The 18,737-nt window shown below is 27.3% G+C and overlaps 3 protein-coding genes across 3 annotated transcripts; 2 read left to right on the forward strand and 1 right to left on the reverse strand.

Moving 5' to 3' along the window:
• Positions 1–457: 457 nt before the first annotated feature.
• On the forward strand, positions 458–13,231 carry PADL01_0012400 (erythrocyte membrane protein 1, PfEMP1, putative; the record flags this gene model as incomplete). Its single annotated transcript, XM_028680366.1, has 2 exons — positions 458–12,046; positions 12,143–13,231. 2 exons carry the CDS (start codon positions 458–460, stop codon positions 13,229–13,231), a joined length of 12,678 nt encoding a protein of 4,225 aa, XP_028541144.1.
• A 2,735-nt stretch (positions 13,232–15,966) lies between these two features.
• Positions 15,967–16,284, forward strand: PADL01_0012500 (early transcribed membrane protein 12, putative; the record flags this gene model as incomplete). Its single annotated transcript, XM_028680367.1, has 1 exon — positions 15,967–16,284. One exon carries the CDS (start codon positions 15,967–15,969, stop codon positions 16,282–16,284), a length of 318 nt encoding a protein of 105 aa, XP_028541145.1.
• Positions 16,285–16,917: 633 nt separating this feature from the next.
• Positions 16,918–18,186, reverse strand: PADL01_0012600 (3-hydroxyisobutyryl-coenzyme A hydrolase,putative; the record flags this gene model as incomplete). Its single annotated transcript, XM_028680368.1, has 1 exon — positions 16,918–18,186. The coding sequence occupies one exon, from the start codon at positions 18,184–18,186 to the stop codon at positions 16,918–16,920; it is 1,269 nt and encodes a 422-aa protein (XP_028541146.1).
• Between the last annotated feature and the right edge of the window lie 551 nt (positions 18,187–18,737).

An 18,737-nucleotide genomic window follows, 5' to 3' on the forward strand; every position in this document is an offset into this window, starting at 1 on the left:
ATATTGTTTTAGTATTTAATGTTATAATAAATAATATCTCCTACTATTGAGATTGTAATTAACCTATATATATATATATATATATATATATATATATATATATATATATTTATATCTTTTGAAATATATATATATGTTTTAAATAAATACCACAAATTATATATGTATTTATAAAACTGTATATAATAAACACAAAAAATTAAAAAAATTATATAAAATTAGTATTATATATATCAAAATGGCGAACGAAAAAAGAGGCACGAAAAAACTCAAATATCTAATATATTTCAAATGTTGGAGATAATAAATAACGTAGTGTATTGTTCTGTTTTGAAAAATATAGTTTTAGAACGAACAATCAATTTGTGTATATAAATATATATATACATACGAAATTTTTTATATATGACAAAACAAAAATACATATAAATCCCCAAATTTTCATAATTATGTCACAATGGGAAATACAGGTTCGGGAAATCGAGAAGAACTATTTGAAAAATACGGGAAAATATTACCATCAGGTGCAAAAAATTGGTATTATTGGAATTATATTAATTATTTAGAAGGTGAGCTTAAAAGAAATAATGCTCCGTGGAATAATCCAAAATTTTTACAAATTTTGCAAAAAGAAAATGGAGATGTTCCAGATAATGATAATGGTAAATTTTGTAGATGGAAGGAAATACAAAAAGGTATTTTAGAAGCGGTCAAAGAAAATCATAACTATCAACAATATCATTCTCCTTGGGAAATACATGCAGAAAATATAGTAAGAAATTCTCTGCATGCAAAAAATATAATTGATAAAACATGTAATATATATAATGAAAACAATTTAAAGGAAAAGGAACATTCTGAAACATGTAAATTTAATACAGAACATAATCTTTGTTTACCTGAACGACGCAATAAATTATATGTAAAAGGAATTGAAAGCAATATTAAATCAATAGAAACATTAATAAAGGTAATGCCAACTTCAGAAGTAATACCAGCATCATTTCTTGGAATTATGTCTAATTCTCTTGGAATTAAAGCAGATACTGAAATAAAACATTTAAAAAGTCGTGGAATATCAGAGGAAACAATTTGTAAAATTATGAAACGTAATTTTGCAGATTATGAAGATATTTTCAATGGAAATGATATCGTTCCATATAAATATTCAAGGCAAATACAATGTAAATTGGAAAACATACGTACTCATTTAAAAAAAATTGTCAATGACGAAAAATATAATGGATTATGGAATCGAAATTTTAGGGATCCAATTTTAAAGAAAATGAAATCTTTACTAGATGAAAATGGTAAACCATGTGAAGTATTTAATGCTTCTGAAACAGAACCTCAATGTCTACGTTTTTTAGAGGAATGGTTTGAGGACTTTTTAAAAAAAAAACAAAATATACAAAATAATATAATACATAGATGTGTTAATAAACATACAAAACTAATACAATTGCGTGATGGAGGAAAACATGAAATGGCGTGTGAGGCTTATTGTAATGGATATATAACATTTTTAGAAAGCCATAAGTTTTGTTATGACAGATATCTTAGAAAATGCAAAGATAATATTATGAAATCAACAAATAATAATGAGGAAAATAATGGGGAATATATAGCAACGACTGAAATTAATACTATGTTAAAAAAAATAAAGAAAAAACTAAAATGTCCTGATTCGATTTGCAAATCAGGTCATGAAGTAGATTTATTGCCATATTTTGTACCAAGTGATGCTAATTTTTCTCTGCATAGAGGTTATCATTGCGGGTGTCAAAACAACAGTGGTAAGAACAATTATAAACGTTTTTTTAATAATGGTGGCCATAATACCAACCTAGAAACTATCCTGAACGAACTGAGGGCATGTACGATGAATGATGATGATTTGGACGGCTCGGTAGGAGGTAACGGGGAAAAAGTGGTTACAAAGAGTGGTAGTGTGAAGAGTATTTGTGGCGTCGATTATAATGATTCGTTTATTAGAAAATATACAAGTAATCCGTGCTGGAATAACAAGATCGAAGGAAAAGGATGGATATGTGATAGAGCACGTGGCGGCGGAGAACGACTTATGTCTGATTGGACTAATAAGGCGTGTATGCCTCCGCGAACACAAGTTTTATGCTTAGGATATTTACACGCAGATAACACTGGGAAAACATACAATTACATTGATTATATTGATACTAGCCAAAAACTATTGACTGAAATGTTGGTTGCGGCTAAATATGAAGGAGAAAATTTAAAAAAATATTTCGCATCACGCCACAAACAGAATGGTGGTGACAACCATCTTTGTAATGCTATGAAATATAGTTTTTCCGATCTAGGAGATGTCGTTCGCGGACGAAGTATATGGGGAAATATATACACGCAGTGGATGGAAAACAATTTAAAGGCTATATTCCACAAAATATATGATAAATTGCCAAATGAGAAAAAAAGTATATATAATGATAGTACTAAGAATTATTATTATTTGCGCGAAACGTGGTGGAATACTAATAGAGAATATATATGGAAAGCGTTAAGTTGTGGTGCAAAAATAATTGATGATGGTTGTGATGGTGCTGTGGCCCCAAATATCGACTATATGCCTCAATTTTTACGGTGGCTAACCGAATGGAGCGGTCATTTTTGTGAGGGTAAAGATGCATATGACAAACCATATCCTAATCCAACGAGTGAAAATGAGGACAAAAATATCGAATCTATGTGCAAAGGTTGTAATGCACAGAGAGGTGGAGATTGTTTAAATAGTTATCCTATGTCAGGTCATATATCTTCAAATGACTCATGTTCAAAATGTGCTATCATATGCAAACAATATAAAGATTGGATTATCGATCAGGAAGGAAAATATAATAAGCAAAAGGAAAAATATGACAATGAAATAAAAAATGTACAAAATAAAAATAGTACATCATTACCACGAACACAAGGACGATCAGCATATGGAATTAATGACCAATCAGTTACTGAATTTTTTAAAAAAATTGAAAAGGATTACCCTAATGTTAATAAATTTTTAATTGATAGATCAAAACATAATGGTTGTGATAAAAATGTCGAAAAAATCGATTTTATTGACGAAACAAATACGTTTAATTCAAAACATAAACATTGTAGAGGATGTAATGAGCAAGAACATCTAAATATATTAACGAGGGGAAACATGCTTGAAGATGGGATGCCTGGATTGCTCCCTGGGTATCCGGCATCACCGACTCCTGAACAAGGTGGTAACCGTGTTAGTGGTGGAACCAAAAGTGGCGACACCCAGACACATGACAAGACGTCTGTTACCACCACAACACATGTTAGTAGTATAAAGAGCGAATGTGATGATGCATATAGTGGAACGTGGAATGTTTGGGATTGTGAACAAAAAGATAAATATAAGAAACACTCGGTATGCAAACTACAAACTAGTACTACATCGGGTGAAAAAAACAACGATGACGATTTTGAATCATTATTCAATAAATGGGTAGATCTATTTTTAAAGGAGCATACAAATTTTAAATCTAAAATAAAAGACTGTAAAGAAAATTCAATAACAAAGGAAAATAAGTGCCCTAGTCATGATTGTCCATTAAAATGCTATTGTTACAATAAATGGTTAAATAGAAGGAAAAAGGAATGGGAAATGCAAAAAAAATATTATGACGATTATAATAACAGAACTTTTAAAAATGTGGGTTTAGATTATTTATATAAACTTGATGTTTATCTGATGTTTAGATTTGAAAATGAACTTCGCGACGCTTTAGGTCGAGGAACCAGTTTAAATGAACTGCAAGAAATGTTAGAAAACTCCGATGCTGTAACCCAAATATTACTTAATTCCGAAAACTTAATTGATGAATGTGTGGGTATATGTCCCAAAGCACTCACATGTAATGAAAAAGGGTTCAAGAACGAGTGGGATTGTGACAAATCTATAACAACTGCAAATGGTGGTGGTAGTTCTACCGAGACGGAAATATGTTTAAAAATAGGTGATAACAAATATGGACAAGCAAATATGGATATGGTGAAAGATGTTTATAAATTTTATGATTCCTTCGAGGAATGGATCGACTATATGGAAAAATCAATAAATGACAAAATGAAAATACTCAAACAAACGTGTCATAACATAAATACGTCACGACGTGGTAGTGATAATACAATGGATTGTGAAATGTGCACTGAAGACTGCGGATGTTACGAAAAGTGGAAAAAAAGAATTGATGAACAATGGAAAAAACTTCAAGAATACTACGAAGGATACAAAAATAATAGTAATAGTGGTATTACTAGTGGTAATCCTATGAAGGATATTGAATTGAATGTTTTTTTGGAAGCATTATGTGAAACGAAATATAGTGATACCAGTGGTAGTGGTGAAGAAATATGTAAAAAACTCAAAGGTGACAAAAAAAATTTTGTGCAAGGATTATTAGATAAAAACAAGGATAAAAAAAATTCTGTCTGTGAAGTATGTGATACAAAACATATACAAGAGGAAACGATTGACCCACATAAATGTAGTAAAATTAGTTATCTTTATAAAACTAAATGTGATTCCAAACCAATTTATGGATTAAAAAGTAATGGTATAGAGGAAAAAACATGGATTTGTGACGTAAATGTGGATAAAAATGCTTGTGTTCCTCCCAGAGGACAAAGCATATGTATAGCAAGCATGGTACATGGAAAGGGACAAATTGTGAAAAATGAATTTTCAAGTCAAGAGCATTTGAAAAACAAACTAAAATCTGCAATAAAAAGAGAAACACAACGATTACACGAAATTTATACCAAAAATGAGAATGGTATTCGTAGTGAATCTACACCTTCCATTACAGGAGAAATGCCTCTAGGGTTTTGTGATGCTGTGCATCGTAGTTTTAATGATTACAAACATATGGTTTTAGGTGACAGTTTGTGGAAATTTATAAATATTAAAAATTTACAAGAAAAAATAGGTACACTTATATCAAAAAGTGGTACCCATGCTACTACTGAGGAACGACGAGCCTGGTGGAAAAGTAACGAAAAAGAGTTATGGAATGCAGCAAAATGTGGGATCAAAGACGCAAATAATGATTTGAATGGAAATGAATGTCCCCGATTGATTAATGATGACGACCAGTTAGAGTGGTGGGCAAAGGAATGGTCCGAAGATTTTTACAAGAAACGAAACATATTGGTAAAAGAGGTGGAGGAGAAATGTGGTAATGGTAGTAATGGATGTAGTACCACTAAGACGACACCTGATGTACAATGCAAAAGCGAATGCGATAAGTACAAACGTTTTCTAACACTTAAACGCGACCAATGGACAAACAATTTCAAAAAATTTTTAGATGATCAACAAGAAAAACAAAAAACAAAACAAAATAAAAATAGTTATGACGAAGAAAAAACGTATATGCCACAAAACCATTACTTATTATATCCTTGTACATATCAAAGTTGTGACGGCACACATATAAAAGATTTGTTAGGTAAAAACGAACATGGACAATACGAAAAAGAATGTACGTGTGGTACGTCACAAACAAGTGGAAAAACTGTAGAAACAAAACACTGTGACAATAGTTATGAATACCATGCATGTAATGACAAAAAATTTAGTAACAATATATGGAGTAGCATATATGTGAAAAATCCTAAAGATCGAGGTAAAGTCTACGCCCCACCAAGACGGAACAGTATCTGTATCGGTTGGTTGTTCTCGCCAATAGAAATAAATGCTAACCAAGGTGGTAATGCAAAAGAGGAATTGAAAAAAAAAGTTATTGATGCGGCAAGAGGTGAAGCCCACTATTTGTGGAAATATTACAACAAAAAAAATAGTGGTACTAGTGGTACTGAACCTCCACACGGATATTGCGATGCACTGAAACGTTCGTTCGCCGATATTGGCGATATGGTTAAAGGGACAGATCTGTGGATGGCGGGGTATTCTCCGCTCGTCGAACAAAATATTCAATCAGTATTTCAATTAGATAATGATGGCACAGGTAGTAAATTAATTAAAACAAAAGAAGAATTACTAGAAGAACGTAAAAAATGGTGGGAAAAAATACGTACAGAGGTATGGAATGCAATGAATTGCGACAACAACAAATGTGGTGATACCACTATACCTAGTGATGATAAGAAACCCCAATTTTTGCGTTGGTTAGAAGAATGGGGAGAATATATATGCGAAGAGAAAAAAAAACATATGAAGGAGTTAAAAAAAAAGTGTAATGATGGTAACAACAGCGTAGAAAATGATAAAACATGTGACAGGGGAAATGAAGCATGCAAAAAACAATGTAATAAATATAATAGATGGATAAATACTCATAAAAATGAATGGTTAGGCCAAAAATCCAAATATGAAGAAATTGTATCTGATAAATTCGATGACAAATATGATGAGTTTAAAAGACATATAAAAGATCATGTAGATGCAAATACATATATAAAAGAAAACTGTGATAAATACAAAAGTGGCACCACCAACGTAAATATGGACGCCATTTTCAACAAAACCGATGACGATTATAAAGAATACGAACCCTTCTGCACAACATGTCGAATCAACGATATAGCTGAAAGGGCAAAAGAGAGTAAACGTGTTAATCCGTGTGGAGATAAACGTGCTGTTAAACCTACTAAAAATGTGAAAGAAGTCGCCGAAGAGATGCAAGGAAAGGCAAAGACACTAATGGAAACAAATAGTGTAAAAATTAGTACTCCTAAAAATGTCTTAAAAGGTGATATATCCAAAGCGGAATTTAAAGGTGGTAATGCAAGTAATCTGAATAATGGAGAATTTTGCAAGCTTGATAAAAAGAAACATACAAATGATAAACGTGGTGAAACGCAAAGACCTGATGGTCCTTGTCAAGGAAAAGGTGGACGTCTAAAAGACAGATTTAAAATAGGAAAGGAATGGGTACCGAAGGACGGCGAAGTAAAAGTTGGACACGAAGGTGTCCTATTACCTCCAAGAAGATTAGATATGTGTACTTCAAATTTAGAGAATTTGTATACGGAGTACAAAGGACTAAACGATGGCAATAAAGCTATCCACTCGTTATTGGGAGATGTATTACTCGCAGCAAAAATGGAAGGAGAGTTCATAAAAAACAATTATAACGGCCAAAATGGTCAAAATGATAAGGAAGGTATATGTCGTGCTATGAAATACAGTTTTGCCGATATAGGAGATATTATGCGAGGTAGAGATCTCTGGAATAGAGAATATGGTAATAAAAATCTACAGGGACATTTGGAAAAAATATTTGGGAATATTAACAAAAATCTTCTTACCACTGGAATCAATATATATAATGATGCTGAGGGTAAATATTTAAAGTTACGTAATGATTGGTGGGAAGCAAATCGTGACCAAGTATGGGAAGCTATGAAATGTGCAAAAATCAACGGTGGTACTCCTCCATGTCGTGGCGATCATATGCCACCATTTGACGACTATATCCCGCAACGGTTACGCTGGATGACGGAATGGGCCGAGTGGTATTGCAAGATACAGTCACAGGTATATGGGGAGGTGATGAAGGGGTGTGGGAGTTGTAAGAATAACACTAAGACTGGTGAAAAATGTTCACAAGATGGTGATTGTAAAAAATGTAAAGATGTCTGTGGAAAATATCAAACATTTATTACAAAATGGAGACCTCAATGGGAAAAAATGAAACAAAAATACGAGGAATTATACAAAGAAGCAGAAAGTGGAAAAACTACTTCTACAGACAAAGATGTCGTTGACTTCTTGACACAATTACACCAAGCAAATAACGGTAAGAGTACAACATATGAGAATGCAGCAGGATATGTACATGAAGAACTTAAAAATATGGAGTGTCATACACAGAAATATTTTTGTGACAAACCTATTCTTGATGGCAAATCTAGTAGTGACAACAAGGAGTATGCCTTTAAGGATAAACCACATGACCATGACGCGGCATGTAGTTGTAACAACGACAATGCTGCACAGAAACCTGATTCTTTAAAACCACAAGCTGCCAAACCTGCAGCAACCAAACCGGACGTTCCACGCACACAAGAAGCAAAACCGGCGTCAACGCAATCAACTAGCGGTGGTGCTTCCGGACATGGTAGTGTCGCACGTGGTGGGGATAGTAATAGTCAGGTTATAACCATTAGTGAAACTACAAGAGATGGACAAGGAAAAATTGAAATTACTACTACACAGGCTAACCCGGATCCTTCATCTGAACCTGGAGGAGGCATCGGTAGCAGTACACAACCTGGTGGTCAAACGTCTAATGTAGATCCTAGAAGTACCAAATCACAAACTCCATCACAAAAAGATGAGACATCAAAGGACGTGTGCGAGATAGTGAAGGATGTTCTTTCGATACCACGGAATATTACAACGGGAGGAATAGAAAATTGTAACCCTAAAACGGAACCATTTAATTGGGATTGTGATCCAGAAAGTATGAATGATGAAAATAAAGGGGCGTGTATGCCTCCTAGAAGACAAAAATTATGTATACATAATTTAACACAATTGAAAACCAGTTCATCGAAAGAAGATTTGAGAGAATCTTTCATCAAATGTGCAGCACTAGAAACACATTTTTTGTGGAATAAATATAAAGGAGAAAATTTTCAAGAAATTTCTCAGTTACAAGCAGGAACAATTCCTGATAAATTTAAAAGCCAAATGTTCTATACATATAGTGACTATAGAGATTTGTGTTTAGGAAAAGATATAGGTAAACTTAATGGTGATGTGGAGAAGGCAAGAACAAAAATAAATAATATTCTTAAACCAAATAGCCAACCTAGTAGCCAATCAGCTGAAGACTGGTGGGAAATAAACGGTCCAGATATCTGGAAAGGGATGGTTTGTGCTTTATCACATACTGGGGGTGACAAAGACAAACTCACCACAAACAACGACTACAACAATGTCACATTTTATGGTAGTACCATCACGTTATCCCAGTTCGCCACTAGGCCGCAATTTTTGAGATGGTTCGTCGAGTGGTCAGACGAGTTTTGTCACGAGAGAAAGACACAATTGATGTTGTTGAAGGGGAAGTGTAGCGATTATGAGTGTAATAAGGGGAGAAATGAAGATAAAAAAACAAAATGTGAAGGTGCTTGTGAAATATATCAAACATTTATAAACAAATGGAAGAAGGAATATGAAACACAAAGCGAAAAATATAAAACAGATAAAGAAGGAAATGCGTTTGAGAAAACTACTGCTAAAGATGATGTAGATAAGGCAAACCATGCATATCAATATTTAAACACACAATTAAAAAAACTTTGCCAAAATGGACAGTGTATGTGTATGGAAAAAGTCTCTACAAAAACAAAAACATCACAAACAAACTCAATTGATAAGGATGTTATGCCCAAATCATTGGATTATCCTCCTGAAGAATTTAAAAATAGTTGTGACTGTAAACCGCCAAAAGAGGAAGAACCTGATTCGTCCCTAAACTGTGTAGATAAAAGTGCCTTTGTTTTAAAAAACGTGTCGCAGGAAGGTATAAAGGATGTTGAAAAAACGTTAAAGGGTAAGAATACAAAAGATGTATACGAACTAAAACAAAAAGATACAGATTATGGACCAATCTGTAAAATTAAGGAAAATAATGGACAAATTGATATTTGTAAATATAATGGAAATCCTTTTGATGATATAGACAAATGGGAATGTAAAAATCGAACAATCAAAGTCGTAAACGAAAATATATGTTTTCCTCCAAGAAGAAAACATATGTGCACAGAACCACTAGAAAATTTAGAGTCAACATCAATTACCACTGCAGAAGAATTGTTCATAAAAGTCTTGCGTACTGCAGCAAATGAAGGAAAACATTTAAAAGAACAATGGGAAAAAACGAAAAATAATCCAAAAACATCAGATGGAACAACAAGACCAAGTATTAAACGTTACGAATTATGTGATGCTATGAAATATAGTTTTGCCGATTTAGGAGATATTATAAGAGGAAGAGATAACTATAAAGGTATTAATGGTACTAATGGACTTGAAACAAAATTAAATGGGGTTTTTGAAAAAATAAGAACACAATGGGAAAATGAGAATGGAGGAAAACATAAAGATAAATATAAGAATGTAACATCATTTCGATCTGCTTGGTGGGATACAAATAGAGTATCCATTTGGAAAGCTATGACTTGTTCTGCACCAGACAATTTCCTTATTTTAAAGAGCGGAAAAGGTGGTGGAAGTGATATCGAATTTTTAACTTCTTCAGAACATACAAATTGTGGACATAAACATTTTCCACCAAATGATGATTATATCCCTCAACCTTTTAGATGGATAAGTGAATGGAGCGAGAACTACTGTCTTTCCCAAAATCATAAATTGTCTATATTTAAAGATTGTGATAATTGTACAATAAACAATGGTAAATGTCAACAGAAAGTCCGTGAATCGTGTAAGAAATGTAAAAATACATGTGAAGAATATAACAAATTTGTAGAAAATTGGAAAACACAATATGAACTACTCGAAGAAGCATATGAAAACATCTATAATAAAGGAATAGAAAATATATCGAAAGCTTCTGCTGGAATGAATGCCAATGATTCTCATATTAAGAATTTCGTAGAAGAACTAGAAACAAATTGTAAAACCTATAAACAAAATTCTAGTGCTGCTATTGATACTGCTAATAGTGTAGATAAATATTTGGATAAAGGAAATTATTGTAAAAAATTCAAATTTTCTACCACTTCTAATCAAGATGCTGATTACGCTTTTGAAACACCTGCATATATTTATAAAGAAAATTGTGAGTGTGCTACCAAGTTTCAAGAAGTTGATCAATGTCCTGTTGAGAAGGAACATTGTGCATTATATGGTATATATTCTTGTAGAAAAAAACCTTCTAATAAAAATCCTATTGAATGGAATAATTACCTTGTGAATTACAATTCAAATAAGAATAAAGCTGTAATGGTACCTCCTAGAAGAAGGGAATTATGCCTTGCTAATTTGAGAAATTTATATCGTGCTCGAATTAATAATACAAATGATTTTATGGAATATATACTACATACTGCCTATAGTGAAGCAAATTATTTATGGAATATTCATAAAAATGATGAACAAAAAGCACTTGAAGCTATGAAATATAGTTTTGCTGATATAGGAAATATTGTTAAAGGTAACGATATGTTGGGCGATGGAGTATCAGAAAGAATAGAATATATTTTTGATGAAAAAATTAACAAAAAAAACTATTCATTATCATCAAACCCAAAAATTACACGTATAGATTGGTGGGAAAAAAATAAAGAAAAAATCTGGAACGTTATGATGTGCAATTATCATGGAAACGATAAAACACTAATTAGTTGTCCATCACATGGAAATATTGATAGAGAAAATCAGTTTTTGAGATGGATGACTGAATGGGCAAAATATTTTTGCAAAGAAAAAATAGAACAATTAAAGGATTTAATTCAGAGATGTCAGAAGGACGCCGAATCCACTACCTATAATAGTATATATGAAATAGAACAGGGCCCATGTAAAGAATTATTAAAGAAATATAACTATTGGTTCCATAATAAAGACATTGAATGGAAAGACTTATCTGAAAAATATACAAAATATTATAAATCACAGTTTAAGTCATCTTTTATGTCATCAACTGCGGATGAGTACCTAAAAGAAAAATGTCCTGATTGCAACTGTAACTTTAAAGATATAATAGAATTATATAAAAAAAATGAAAAAGGAGACGGTATAATAGATAGCATAATAGAAAAAAAGGAAAATACTCCACGCAAACGTATTACAGATGAAGATGATACCCAAGCAGTTATTCCAACACCAAACCCCCCTGCACAAGATACAAGCATTTCAAAAAATGACGTCACAGAACCTCCAACACCCATAGAACCTCCCAAGAATGATTCTTCACATTATATTCTTGCCACCACCATCCCTTTTGGAGTGGCTGTCGCGCTAACTTCCATAGCGTTCCTTTTCCTGAAGGTAATATATGTGGTGTATATATATGTTGGCGTATATGTATATGTGGATATATCTATATATATACCTACATACATATATTTTCATTTTTTTTCATAGAAAAAACCCAAAATTCCAACTACTAAACTTTTTCGTGTCATTGATATACCACAAAATGATTATGGCATCCCTAATAAAACATCTACCAATAGATATGTGCCTTACAGAAGTGCTCAATATAAAGGAAAAACATATATATATGTTGAAGGAGAAGAAACGGACGATTATAGTTATCTTCGTGATATATGTTCTTCTGATATTACTTCTTCGTCCGAAAGTGAATATGAAGATATGGATATTAACGATATATATCCCTATAAATCGCCAAAATATAAAACTTTGATTGAAGTGGTATTAAAACCAAGTAGCAAAACATATGATGATACATCTATGTATCAAAAGGATGACACCAACAAACTTACGGATAATGAATGGTATCAACTGAAACAGGATTTTATATCTCAATATTTACAAAACATACAAAAGGATTTAGCTAATGAAAATTTTGTTGATGATAATATACATAAGGATATACAACCTAATATTTTAGATGTTAGTAATGATGAAAAACCATTTATTACATCTATTCAAGATAGATTTCTTGGTAGTTCTGGTCAAGAGGTTAGTTATAATATTAACTGGAATATACCAAAACAAAACGAAATAACCAATAATACTTTGGATGATCCAAAATACGTTTCAAGTAATTTATATTCTGGTATAGATTTAATCGATGATTCCCTATGTGGTAATCAAAATGTTGTTGATATATATGATGAGTTGATCAAAAGGAAAGAAAATGAATTATTTGGTACTAAATATACGAAAAATACAACTTTTAATCGTGTTTCCAAAGAAACACATAGTGATCCTATACTCAACCAAATAGATTTGTTCCATAAATGGTTAGATAGACATAGAGATATGTGCAACCAATGGAATAATAAGGAGGAAATGCTGAACAAATTGAATGAAGAATGGGAAAAAGAGAACAATATAAATTACCATATCATAAATAATACCTCTAATGATATTATCAATAATATTAATAATAAATCCAAGTTGTCAAATGCAAACGTTTTTATGGAAATACATATGGACCAGTTTAATGTTACTAACACAGATGTTCTTAATGCGAATATATCCTGATATGGTAATTATTAGTTTAGATTAAATTCATAATAATATTCAAGAAAATTATGAAAATGAGATATATAATAATTTTATTGATCTACAACATATGGTACTATCAACTGTAAAAAAAAAAATTCAGATGATATATACTTTATCAAATATATGGAGTATATAAATTATTAATATATATATTTATGTAACATTTTTTATATTTTTTTTAAAAAAAAAATTTATAGATATTGTTTTATATTTCATTTAGGATGAATTATTAAAAGAAAAAAAATATATATATATATATTTACTAATGATAAATTATAAATGTTTTATATAAGAATTTTTTATATCTATATGTTTTTAATAAATGTATGCGTAGCTTATATATTTATAATTAGTTTATATAGATTAAAATTTCTTGCTTTTTTGATTTTTGTGTGTAATTATAAACATATTAAGATAAAACAGTATCTTGAAAGTAATAAATATAAATAAATATATATATATATATTCATTTATATATGTTATCATAAAAAAAGATGTTATTTTTTTGTACCTTGGGAATGATTAACTTTTAAATAAGTTTATACATATTATTAAAAGATTAACTTTTTTAAGGTAAAACCATAACATTGTCGATAAGTTTAAAATTGATATATTAAAAAAATTAAAATAAATAAATAAATAAAAGATATATTATAATTTTCCTGTTTAATTAAAAATAAAATTAATATCAAAATGATGTGTTGAAAAGAAAAATTTTGTAAAATTAAAATATGGAAATGTAAATAATAATTTAACGTAAAGGATTTTTTTTCATACATATAAAATAAATATATATATATATATATATATATATATATATATTTTAATAATATTATATTTAATTATTTTTATATTTTTAATGAGGTCTCTTTTAATAATAAAAATGCATTATATTATGTCAAATTATTTTTAAGTACATAATATTTAAATATTTTTTTTTTTGAAGGTATAGAAACATTTAAACTTTTGAACCTAATAAAAAATACAACATATAATATATTTATATTAATATTGAATCTATAAGTAATTATTTATTTTTATTTTGAGAAAATGAAAATTTCCCATATAAATTATAGATAAAATCTACCTTTAATAATTTAAATGTGAATGTAAATTTTGATTTCAAATAATATAGTTATTTTAAATATTATTATTAATATAATTTTTTTTTTTTTTGGTGTGAACATTTCATTTATTGGGAATAATATTAAAATATATTATATAATATTTCAAATTAATTATAAACTTATTTAATATATTATAAAAAATAATATAATCTCTATATATAATGTGATGTCGAATACTTCTAAATTTCACTACTAAAAATATAAATAAGAACGAATGGTATATATAGTATATATATATATTTTTTTTGACTTTTAGGTTTTTAAATATATATATATATATATATATATATATATATAATATATTCTTAATATAATTAAAAAAAAAAAAAAAAAAAAAAGGTACAACTAATTTATATTGAAAATATTAATTAAAAATGTTTCATAATTATATTAAAAAAAAAAAAAATAATATAATTAATTTTTGATGGTTAAAAAATACACGTAATTTTATATAATATTTTCAGTTTTACCATAATATTATTCTTGAAATGATAAATTTACTTAACTTTAAATAATAATGTTTTGAATTATTATATAATATAAATAAATTTATTTATATAATTATTTCATTAAATTTTTTTTTTTTTTTTTTTTTTTTTTTTTATAAATGGAGAAAAAATTAATAAGAAATTATTAAAAGCAAATATAAAATTAAATATATATTATATTTATATATATTATTTTTTTTTTATGTTAATATATTAACACGTAGGTTAAAAATAAACTTATAAATTAACTAACAAAAATTTTTTTATAAATGTGGTTCGTTATATATATTTTTTATTTATATATCACAATAATTTATTCATATTATTTATATATTCTATAATATATGTTTATAAAGCTAAGTATAATAATTATATATAATATAATAAATATATATATATAACCATATTTTTTGCTTATATTTTTTTTCTATAAAAAACAATGTTAAATTCGTGCATATACAAATCCAAAAAAATAATAATATATACATTAAATTTTAATATAAATAATATATTTAATTAATATACTAATGATAATATAAATTCTAAATAACTAAATATTTTATAATTAATTACCTTATGTATGTTTATATAATATATATATAATATATATATATATTATATATATATTATTTATATTTTTTCTATAGGCATATAGCTATAAAAAAAAAAAAATGCAACCTGTTTTGTGATATAGAAAAAAATATAATAAAATTATTTTATCATATATTTATATATATTTAATTACATATTTTTTATACTTTGCAAAAGAATTTTTTTTTTTTTGTTTTTTTTTTTTTTTTATTTATAAAAACATTGATATATTTTCATTATTATTATATTAATAATAATAAAAAAAGTACATTTTTTTTTTTTATATTTTCAACAATTAAAATATTCTACATAATATTATATATATTTATATATTTTTTTTTTTAATAATTGTTTAGTATATATTATTTATATTTAAAAAAAAAATATATTAATAATTGTTTTGAGAACTTATTTTTTACAAATCATATATTATAGGATCTATTCTATTATAAATAAATAAATATATTTATATGTATTTTTTTTAATATATTTTTAAATTTTTAAAATGAAACTTTTCAAGATTTTATATTTCATTGCTGCCTTATTGGCAATTAATTTAATAGCTCCCAGTGTTTGTAACGAAAATGTTCAGGTAAAAAAAAAAAAAAAAGGATGTCCTCTTAGAAATTTTAATTTTCAAGAATTCAGAAAAAAACATAAAAATGCAATTTTGATTTCATCTGTTGTTTCTGCTATGGCTCTTTTATTTGGTACTGCATATGGTATAGGACTTCATTTGAATAACAAAACATTCACAAAAAGTATTTTAGATGTAGGAAAGAAAAAATCAGCATCAAGATCACCTCACCTTAAACTTAAATAAATGATAATAGGAAATGAAAAAATATAAATAAGTTAATATTTTTACAGAACCCCACAAAAAATATTATATGATTTATAAATAATATTTTTTTTTTTTTAAGTTTTGTTTTTTTGGTTTCCTTTTTTTTTTTTTTTTTTTTTTTATAATTCATTGTATATATATTATATATATATATATATATATTTATTTATTTATTTTAATTAAAGAATAATTTTTCATTAACTTAAATATTAATATATAACATAATTGTATGAACACTTGTGTAATTAAAGTGCAATTTTTTTTTTTTTTTATTTATATAAACAAATTAAAAAAAAAAAAAAAAAAAAAAAAAATTTAAATACTCGGATAAAAATATAAACAATCTTCTAAGATATATATATATATATATATATTGTAATATTGAATTCTAAAATATAAGGATAGCATAAAGATGAATTGAATTATTTAAAATGTGACGCGTTTAAATAAGCATGGTAAATGGATATATGTCACATATATATATATATATATATATATATAATATGCGCATTATTAGTTCATGTGCCTAATAAAAATAAAGAGAAATATCCCATTTTGTTATTATATTACCAAAAAATAGTATCACATATACATATAATATATATATATATATTATTCACTCATATTTGTAAATTCTTCCTTTATTGACAACAAATTTTTGTTCATCAAAATATCGTCAATATCTTCAAAGTCGGCATTATTTGTTTCTTCGTCTTTACTCCATTGAAAGTTTTTATTTTTTTTTACCAATATTTCTGTTACACCCCTTTCAAAAGAATTTTTATGAAACAGAAAATACTGAGTAATTTTGAAATCATTATTTAATACCTCTTCTAATGATTTTTCATAATTATATAAATAATAAGAAAACCAAAACATACAACTAAAATAGCAATTAGAATAAATATCAGATAATAACCTTTTACAGAAATCATTATTATCTTTTTTTAATTTTGTTATTAAATCTTCCAAGGTATTAGCACTACTATAATATGTATTAATATTATTAATTAACTCATCTGTTAAAACCGGATTATTAGACTTATTATAAGACATTTTTGAAACACATTCATTTGTTAATATATTATTTAATTTTTTATTGAAATCGTCTTGATTTGTTGCTTTTATATTCTTCAAATTATTCATAAAAGTATCAATATTTTCAATATAATTATTACACACATTAAAATTAATCAAATCTACTTCATTCAGTCTTAATGATGTTAAACCTAAATGTAATCCAATATTTCTTCCAAAATATTTTCTGAAAAAATAACAACATCCAATATCAGGGAAAAAACCTATTTTATTTTCAGGCATTGCAAATATAGCGTTTTTATTTATTACTTTATATTTTGAATAAATAGAAATTCCTAACCCACCTCCCATAACATATCCATTCCATATACATAGTAAATTTTTTTTCATTTGAGATATATAATTAATATACAAATAGAGCTGTTTTAAATGTTGTATACCTTGTTCTTTATTTTCAACAACATATTTTACATCTGAGCCTGATGAAAAACAGTTGCTATTTGCACTTCTAATTATTACCATAAAACATCTTTCATCATTATCTAAACTTTTTATTATATTTAATAATCCATTTATCATATCCTTATTTATTGCATTTAATTTTTCTGGTCTATTTAAAATTATTTCACATATATTATTTTCAAAATTAACAATTAATGATTTTTTACACCATAATTCTGATAGTTCTAAATCGATCATATTATTTTTTACTTTATCCTTATCGTGTTGACTATTTGTTTTTATATCATTATTATTATTATTACTATTATTATTATTATTATTATTGTTGTTGTTGTTATTGTTTGTTTTGATTTTACCATCTATAGGTGTATATTCTTCCATCCCTATTTTATGATTTATAATTATTATAAAATATTTAATGAAATATAATCAATGTTGTTAGTAATTTAATCAGGTCATTTTAATAAAAAGGATTATTCCAATGAATAGTGAAGATGAGGTTGATAATTTTATTAATTTAGGTCATTCAAATTGTAAATAGTAGGAGGTAGTTAACACAAGTAGTCAATTATATAAAGGGTGATGTTAACTAATTCTTCTTATGAAATTCTAATTCATACTTCTGTATGAGGATTATATGTAATAGTGATACAAGTTATAAATTGAAAAAAGAAACAATTTCTAATTTTTTTTATTCTTTTCATTCTTTACGTAAATATTAAATTACAAAATTCTTGAAAAGAATAATTTTTTTGAATAAATTATTTGTTTTTTTAAGGAAAGAATACAAAAAGTACTTCACAAATTTTCCAATAATTGTTCTTGTCTAGTGAGAGAAAAAAATGAAGTAATATTTTCATAAAATGGATAAGACGAATAAAAATGTTCAAATGATTAAACATAATACTTATAACTAGCCAAAGAAGAGAAAA

Source organism: Plasmodium sp. gorilla clade G2 (assembly GCF_900097015.1).
Source record: "Plasmodium sp. gorilla clade G2 genome assembly, contig: PADLG01_00_14, whole genome shotgun sequence".
Classification (NCBI taxonomy): Eukaryota; Apicomplexa; class Aconoidasida; order Haemosporida; family Plasmodiidae; genus Plasmodium; species Plasmodium adleri (nom. inval.).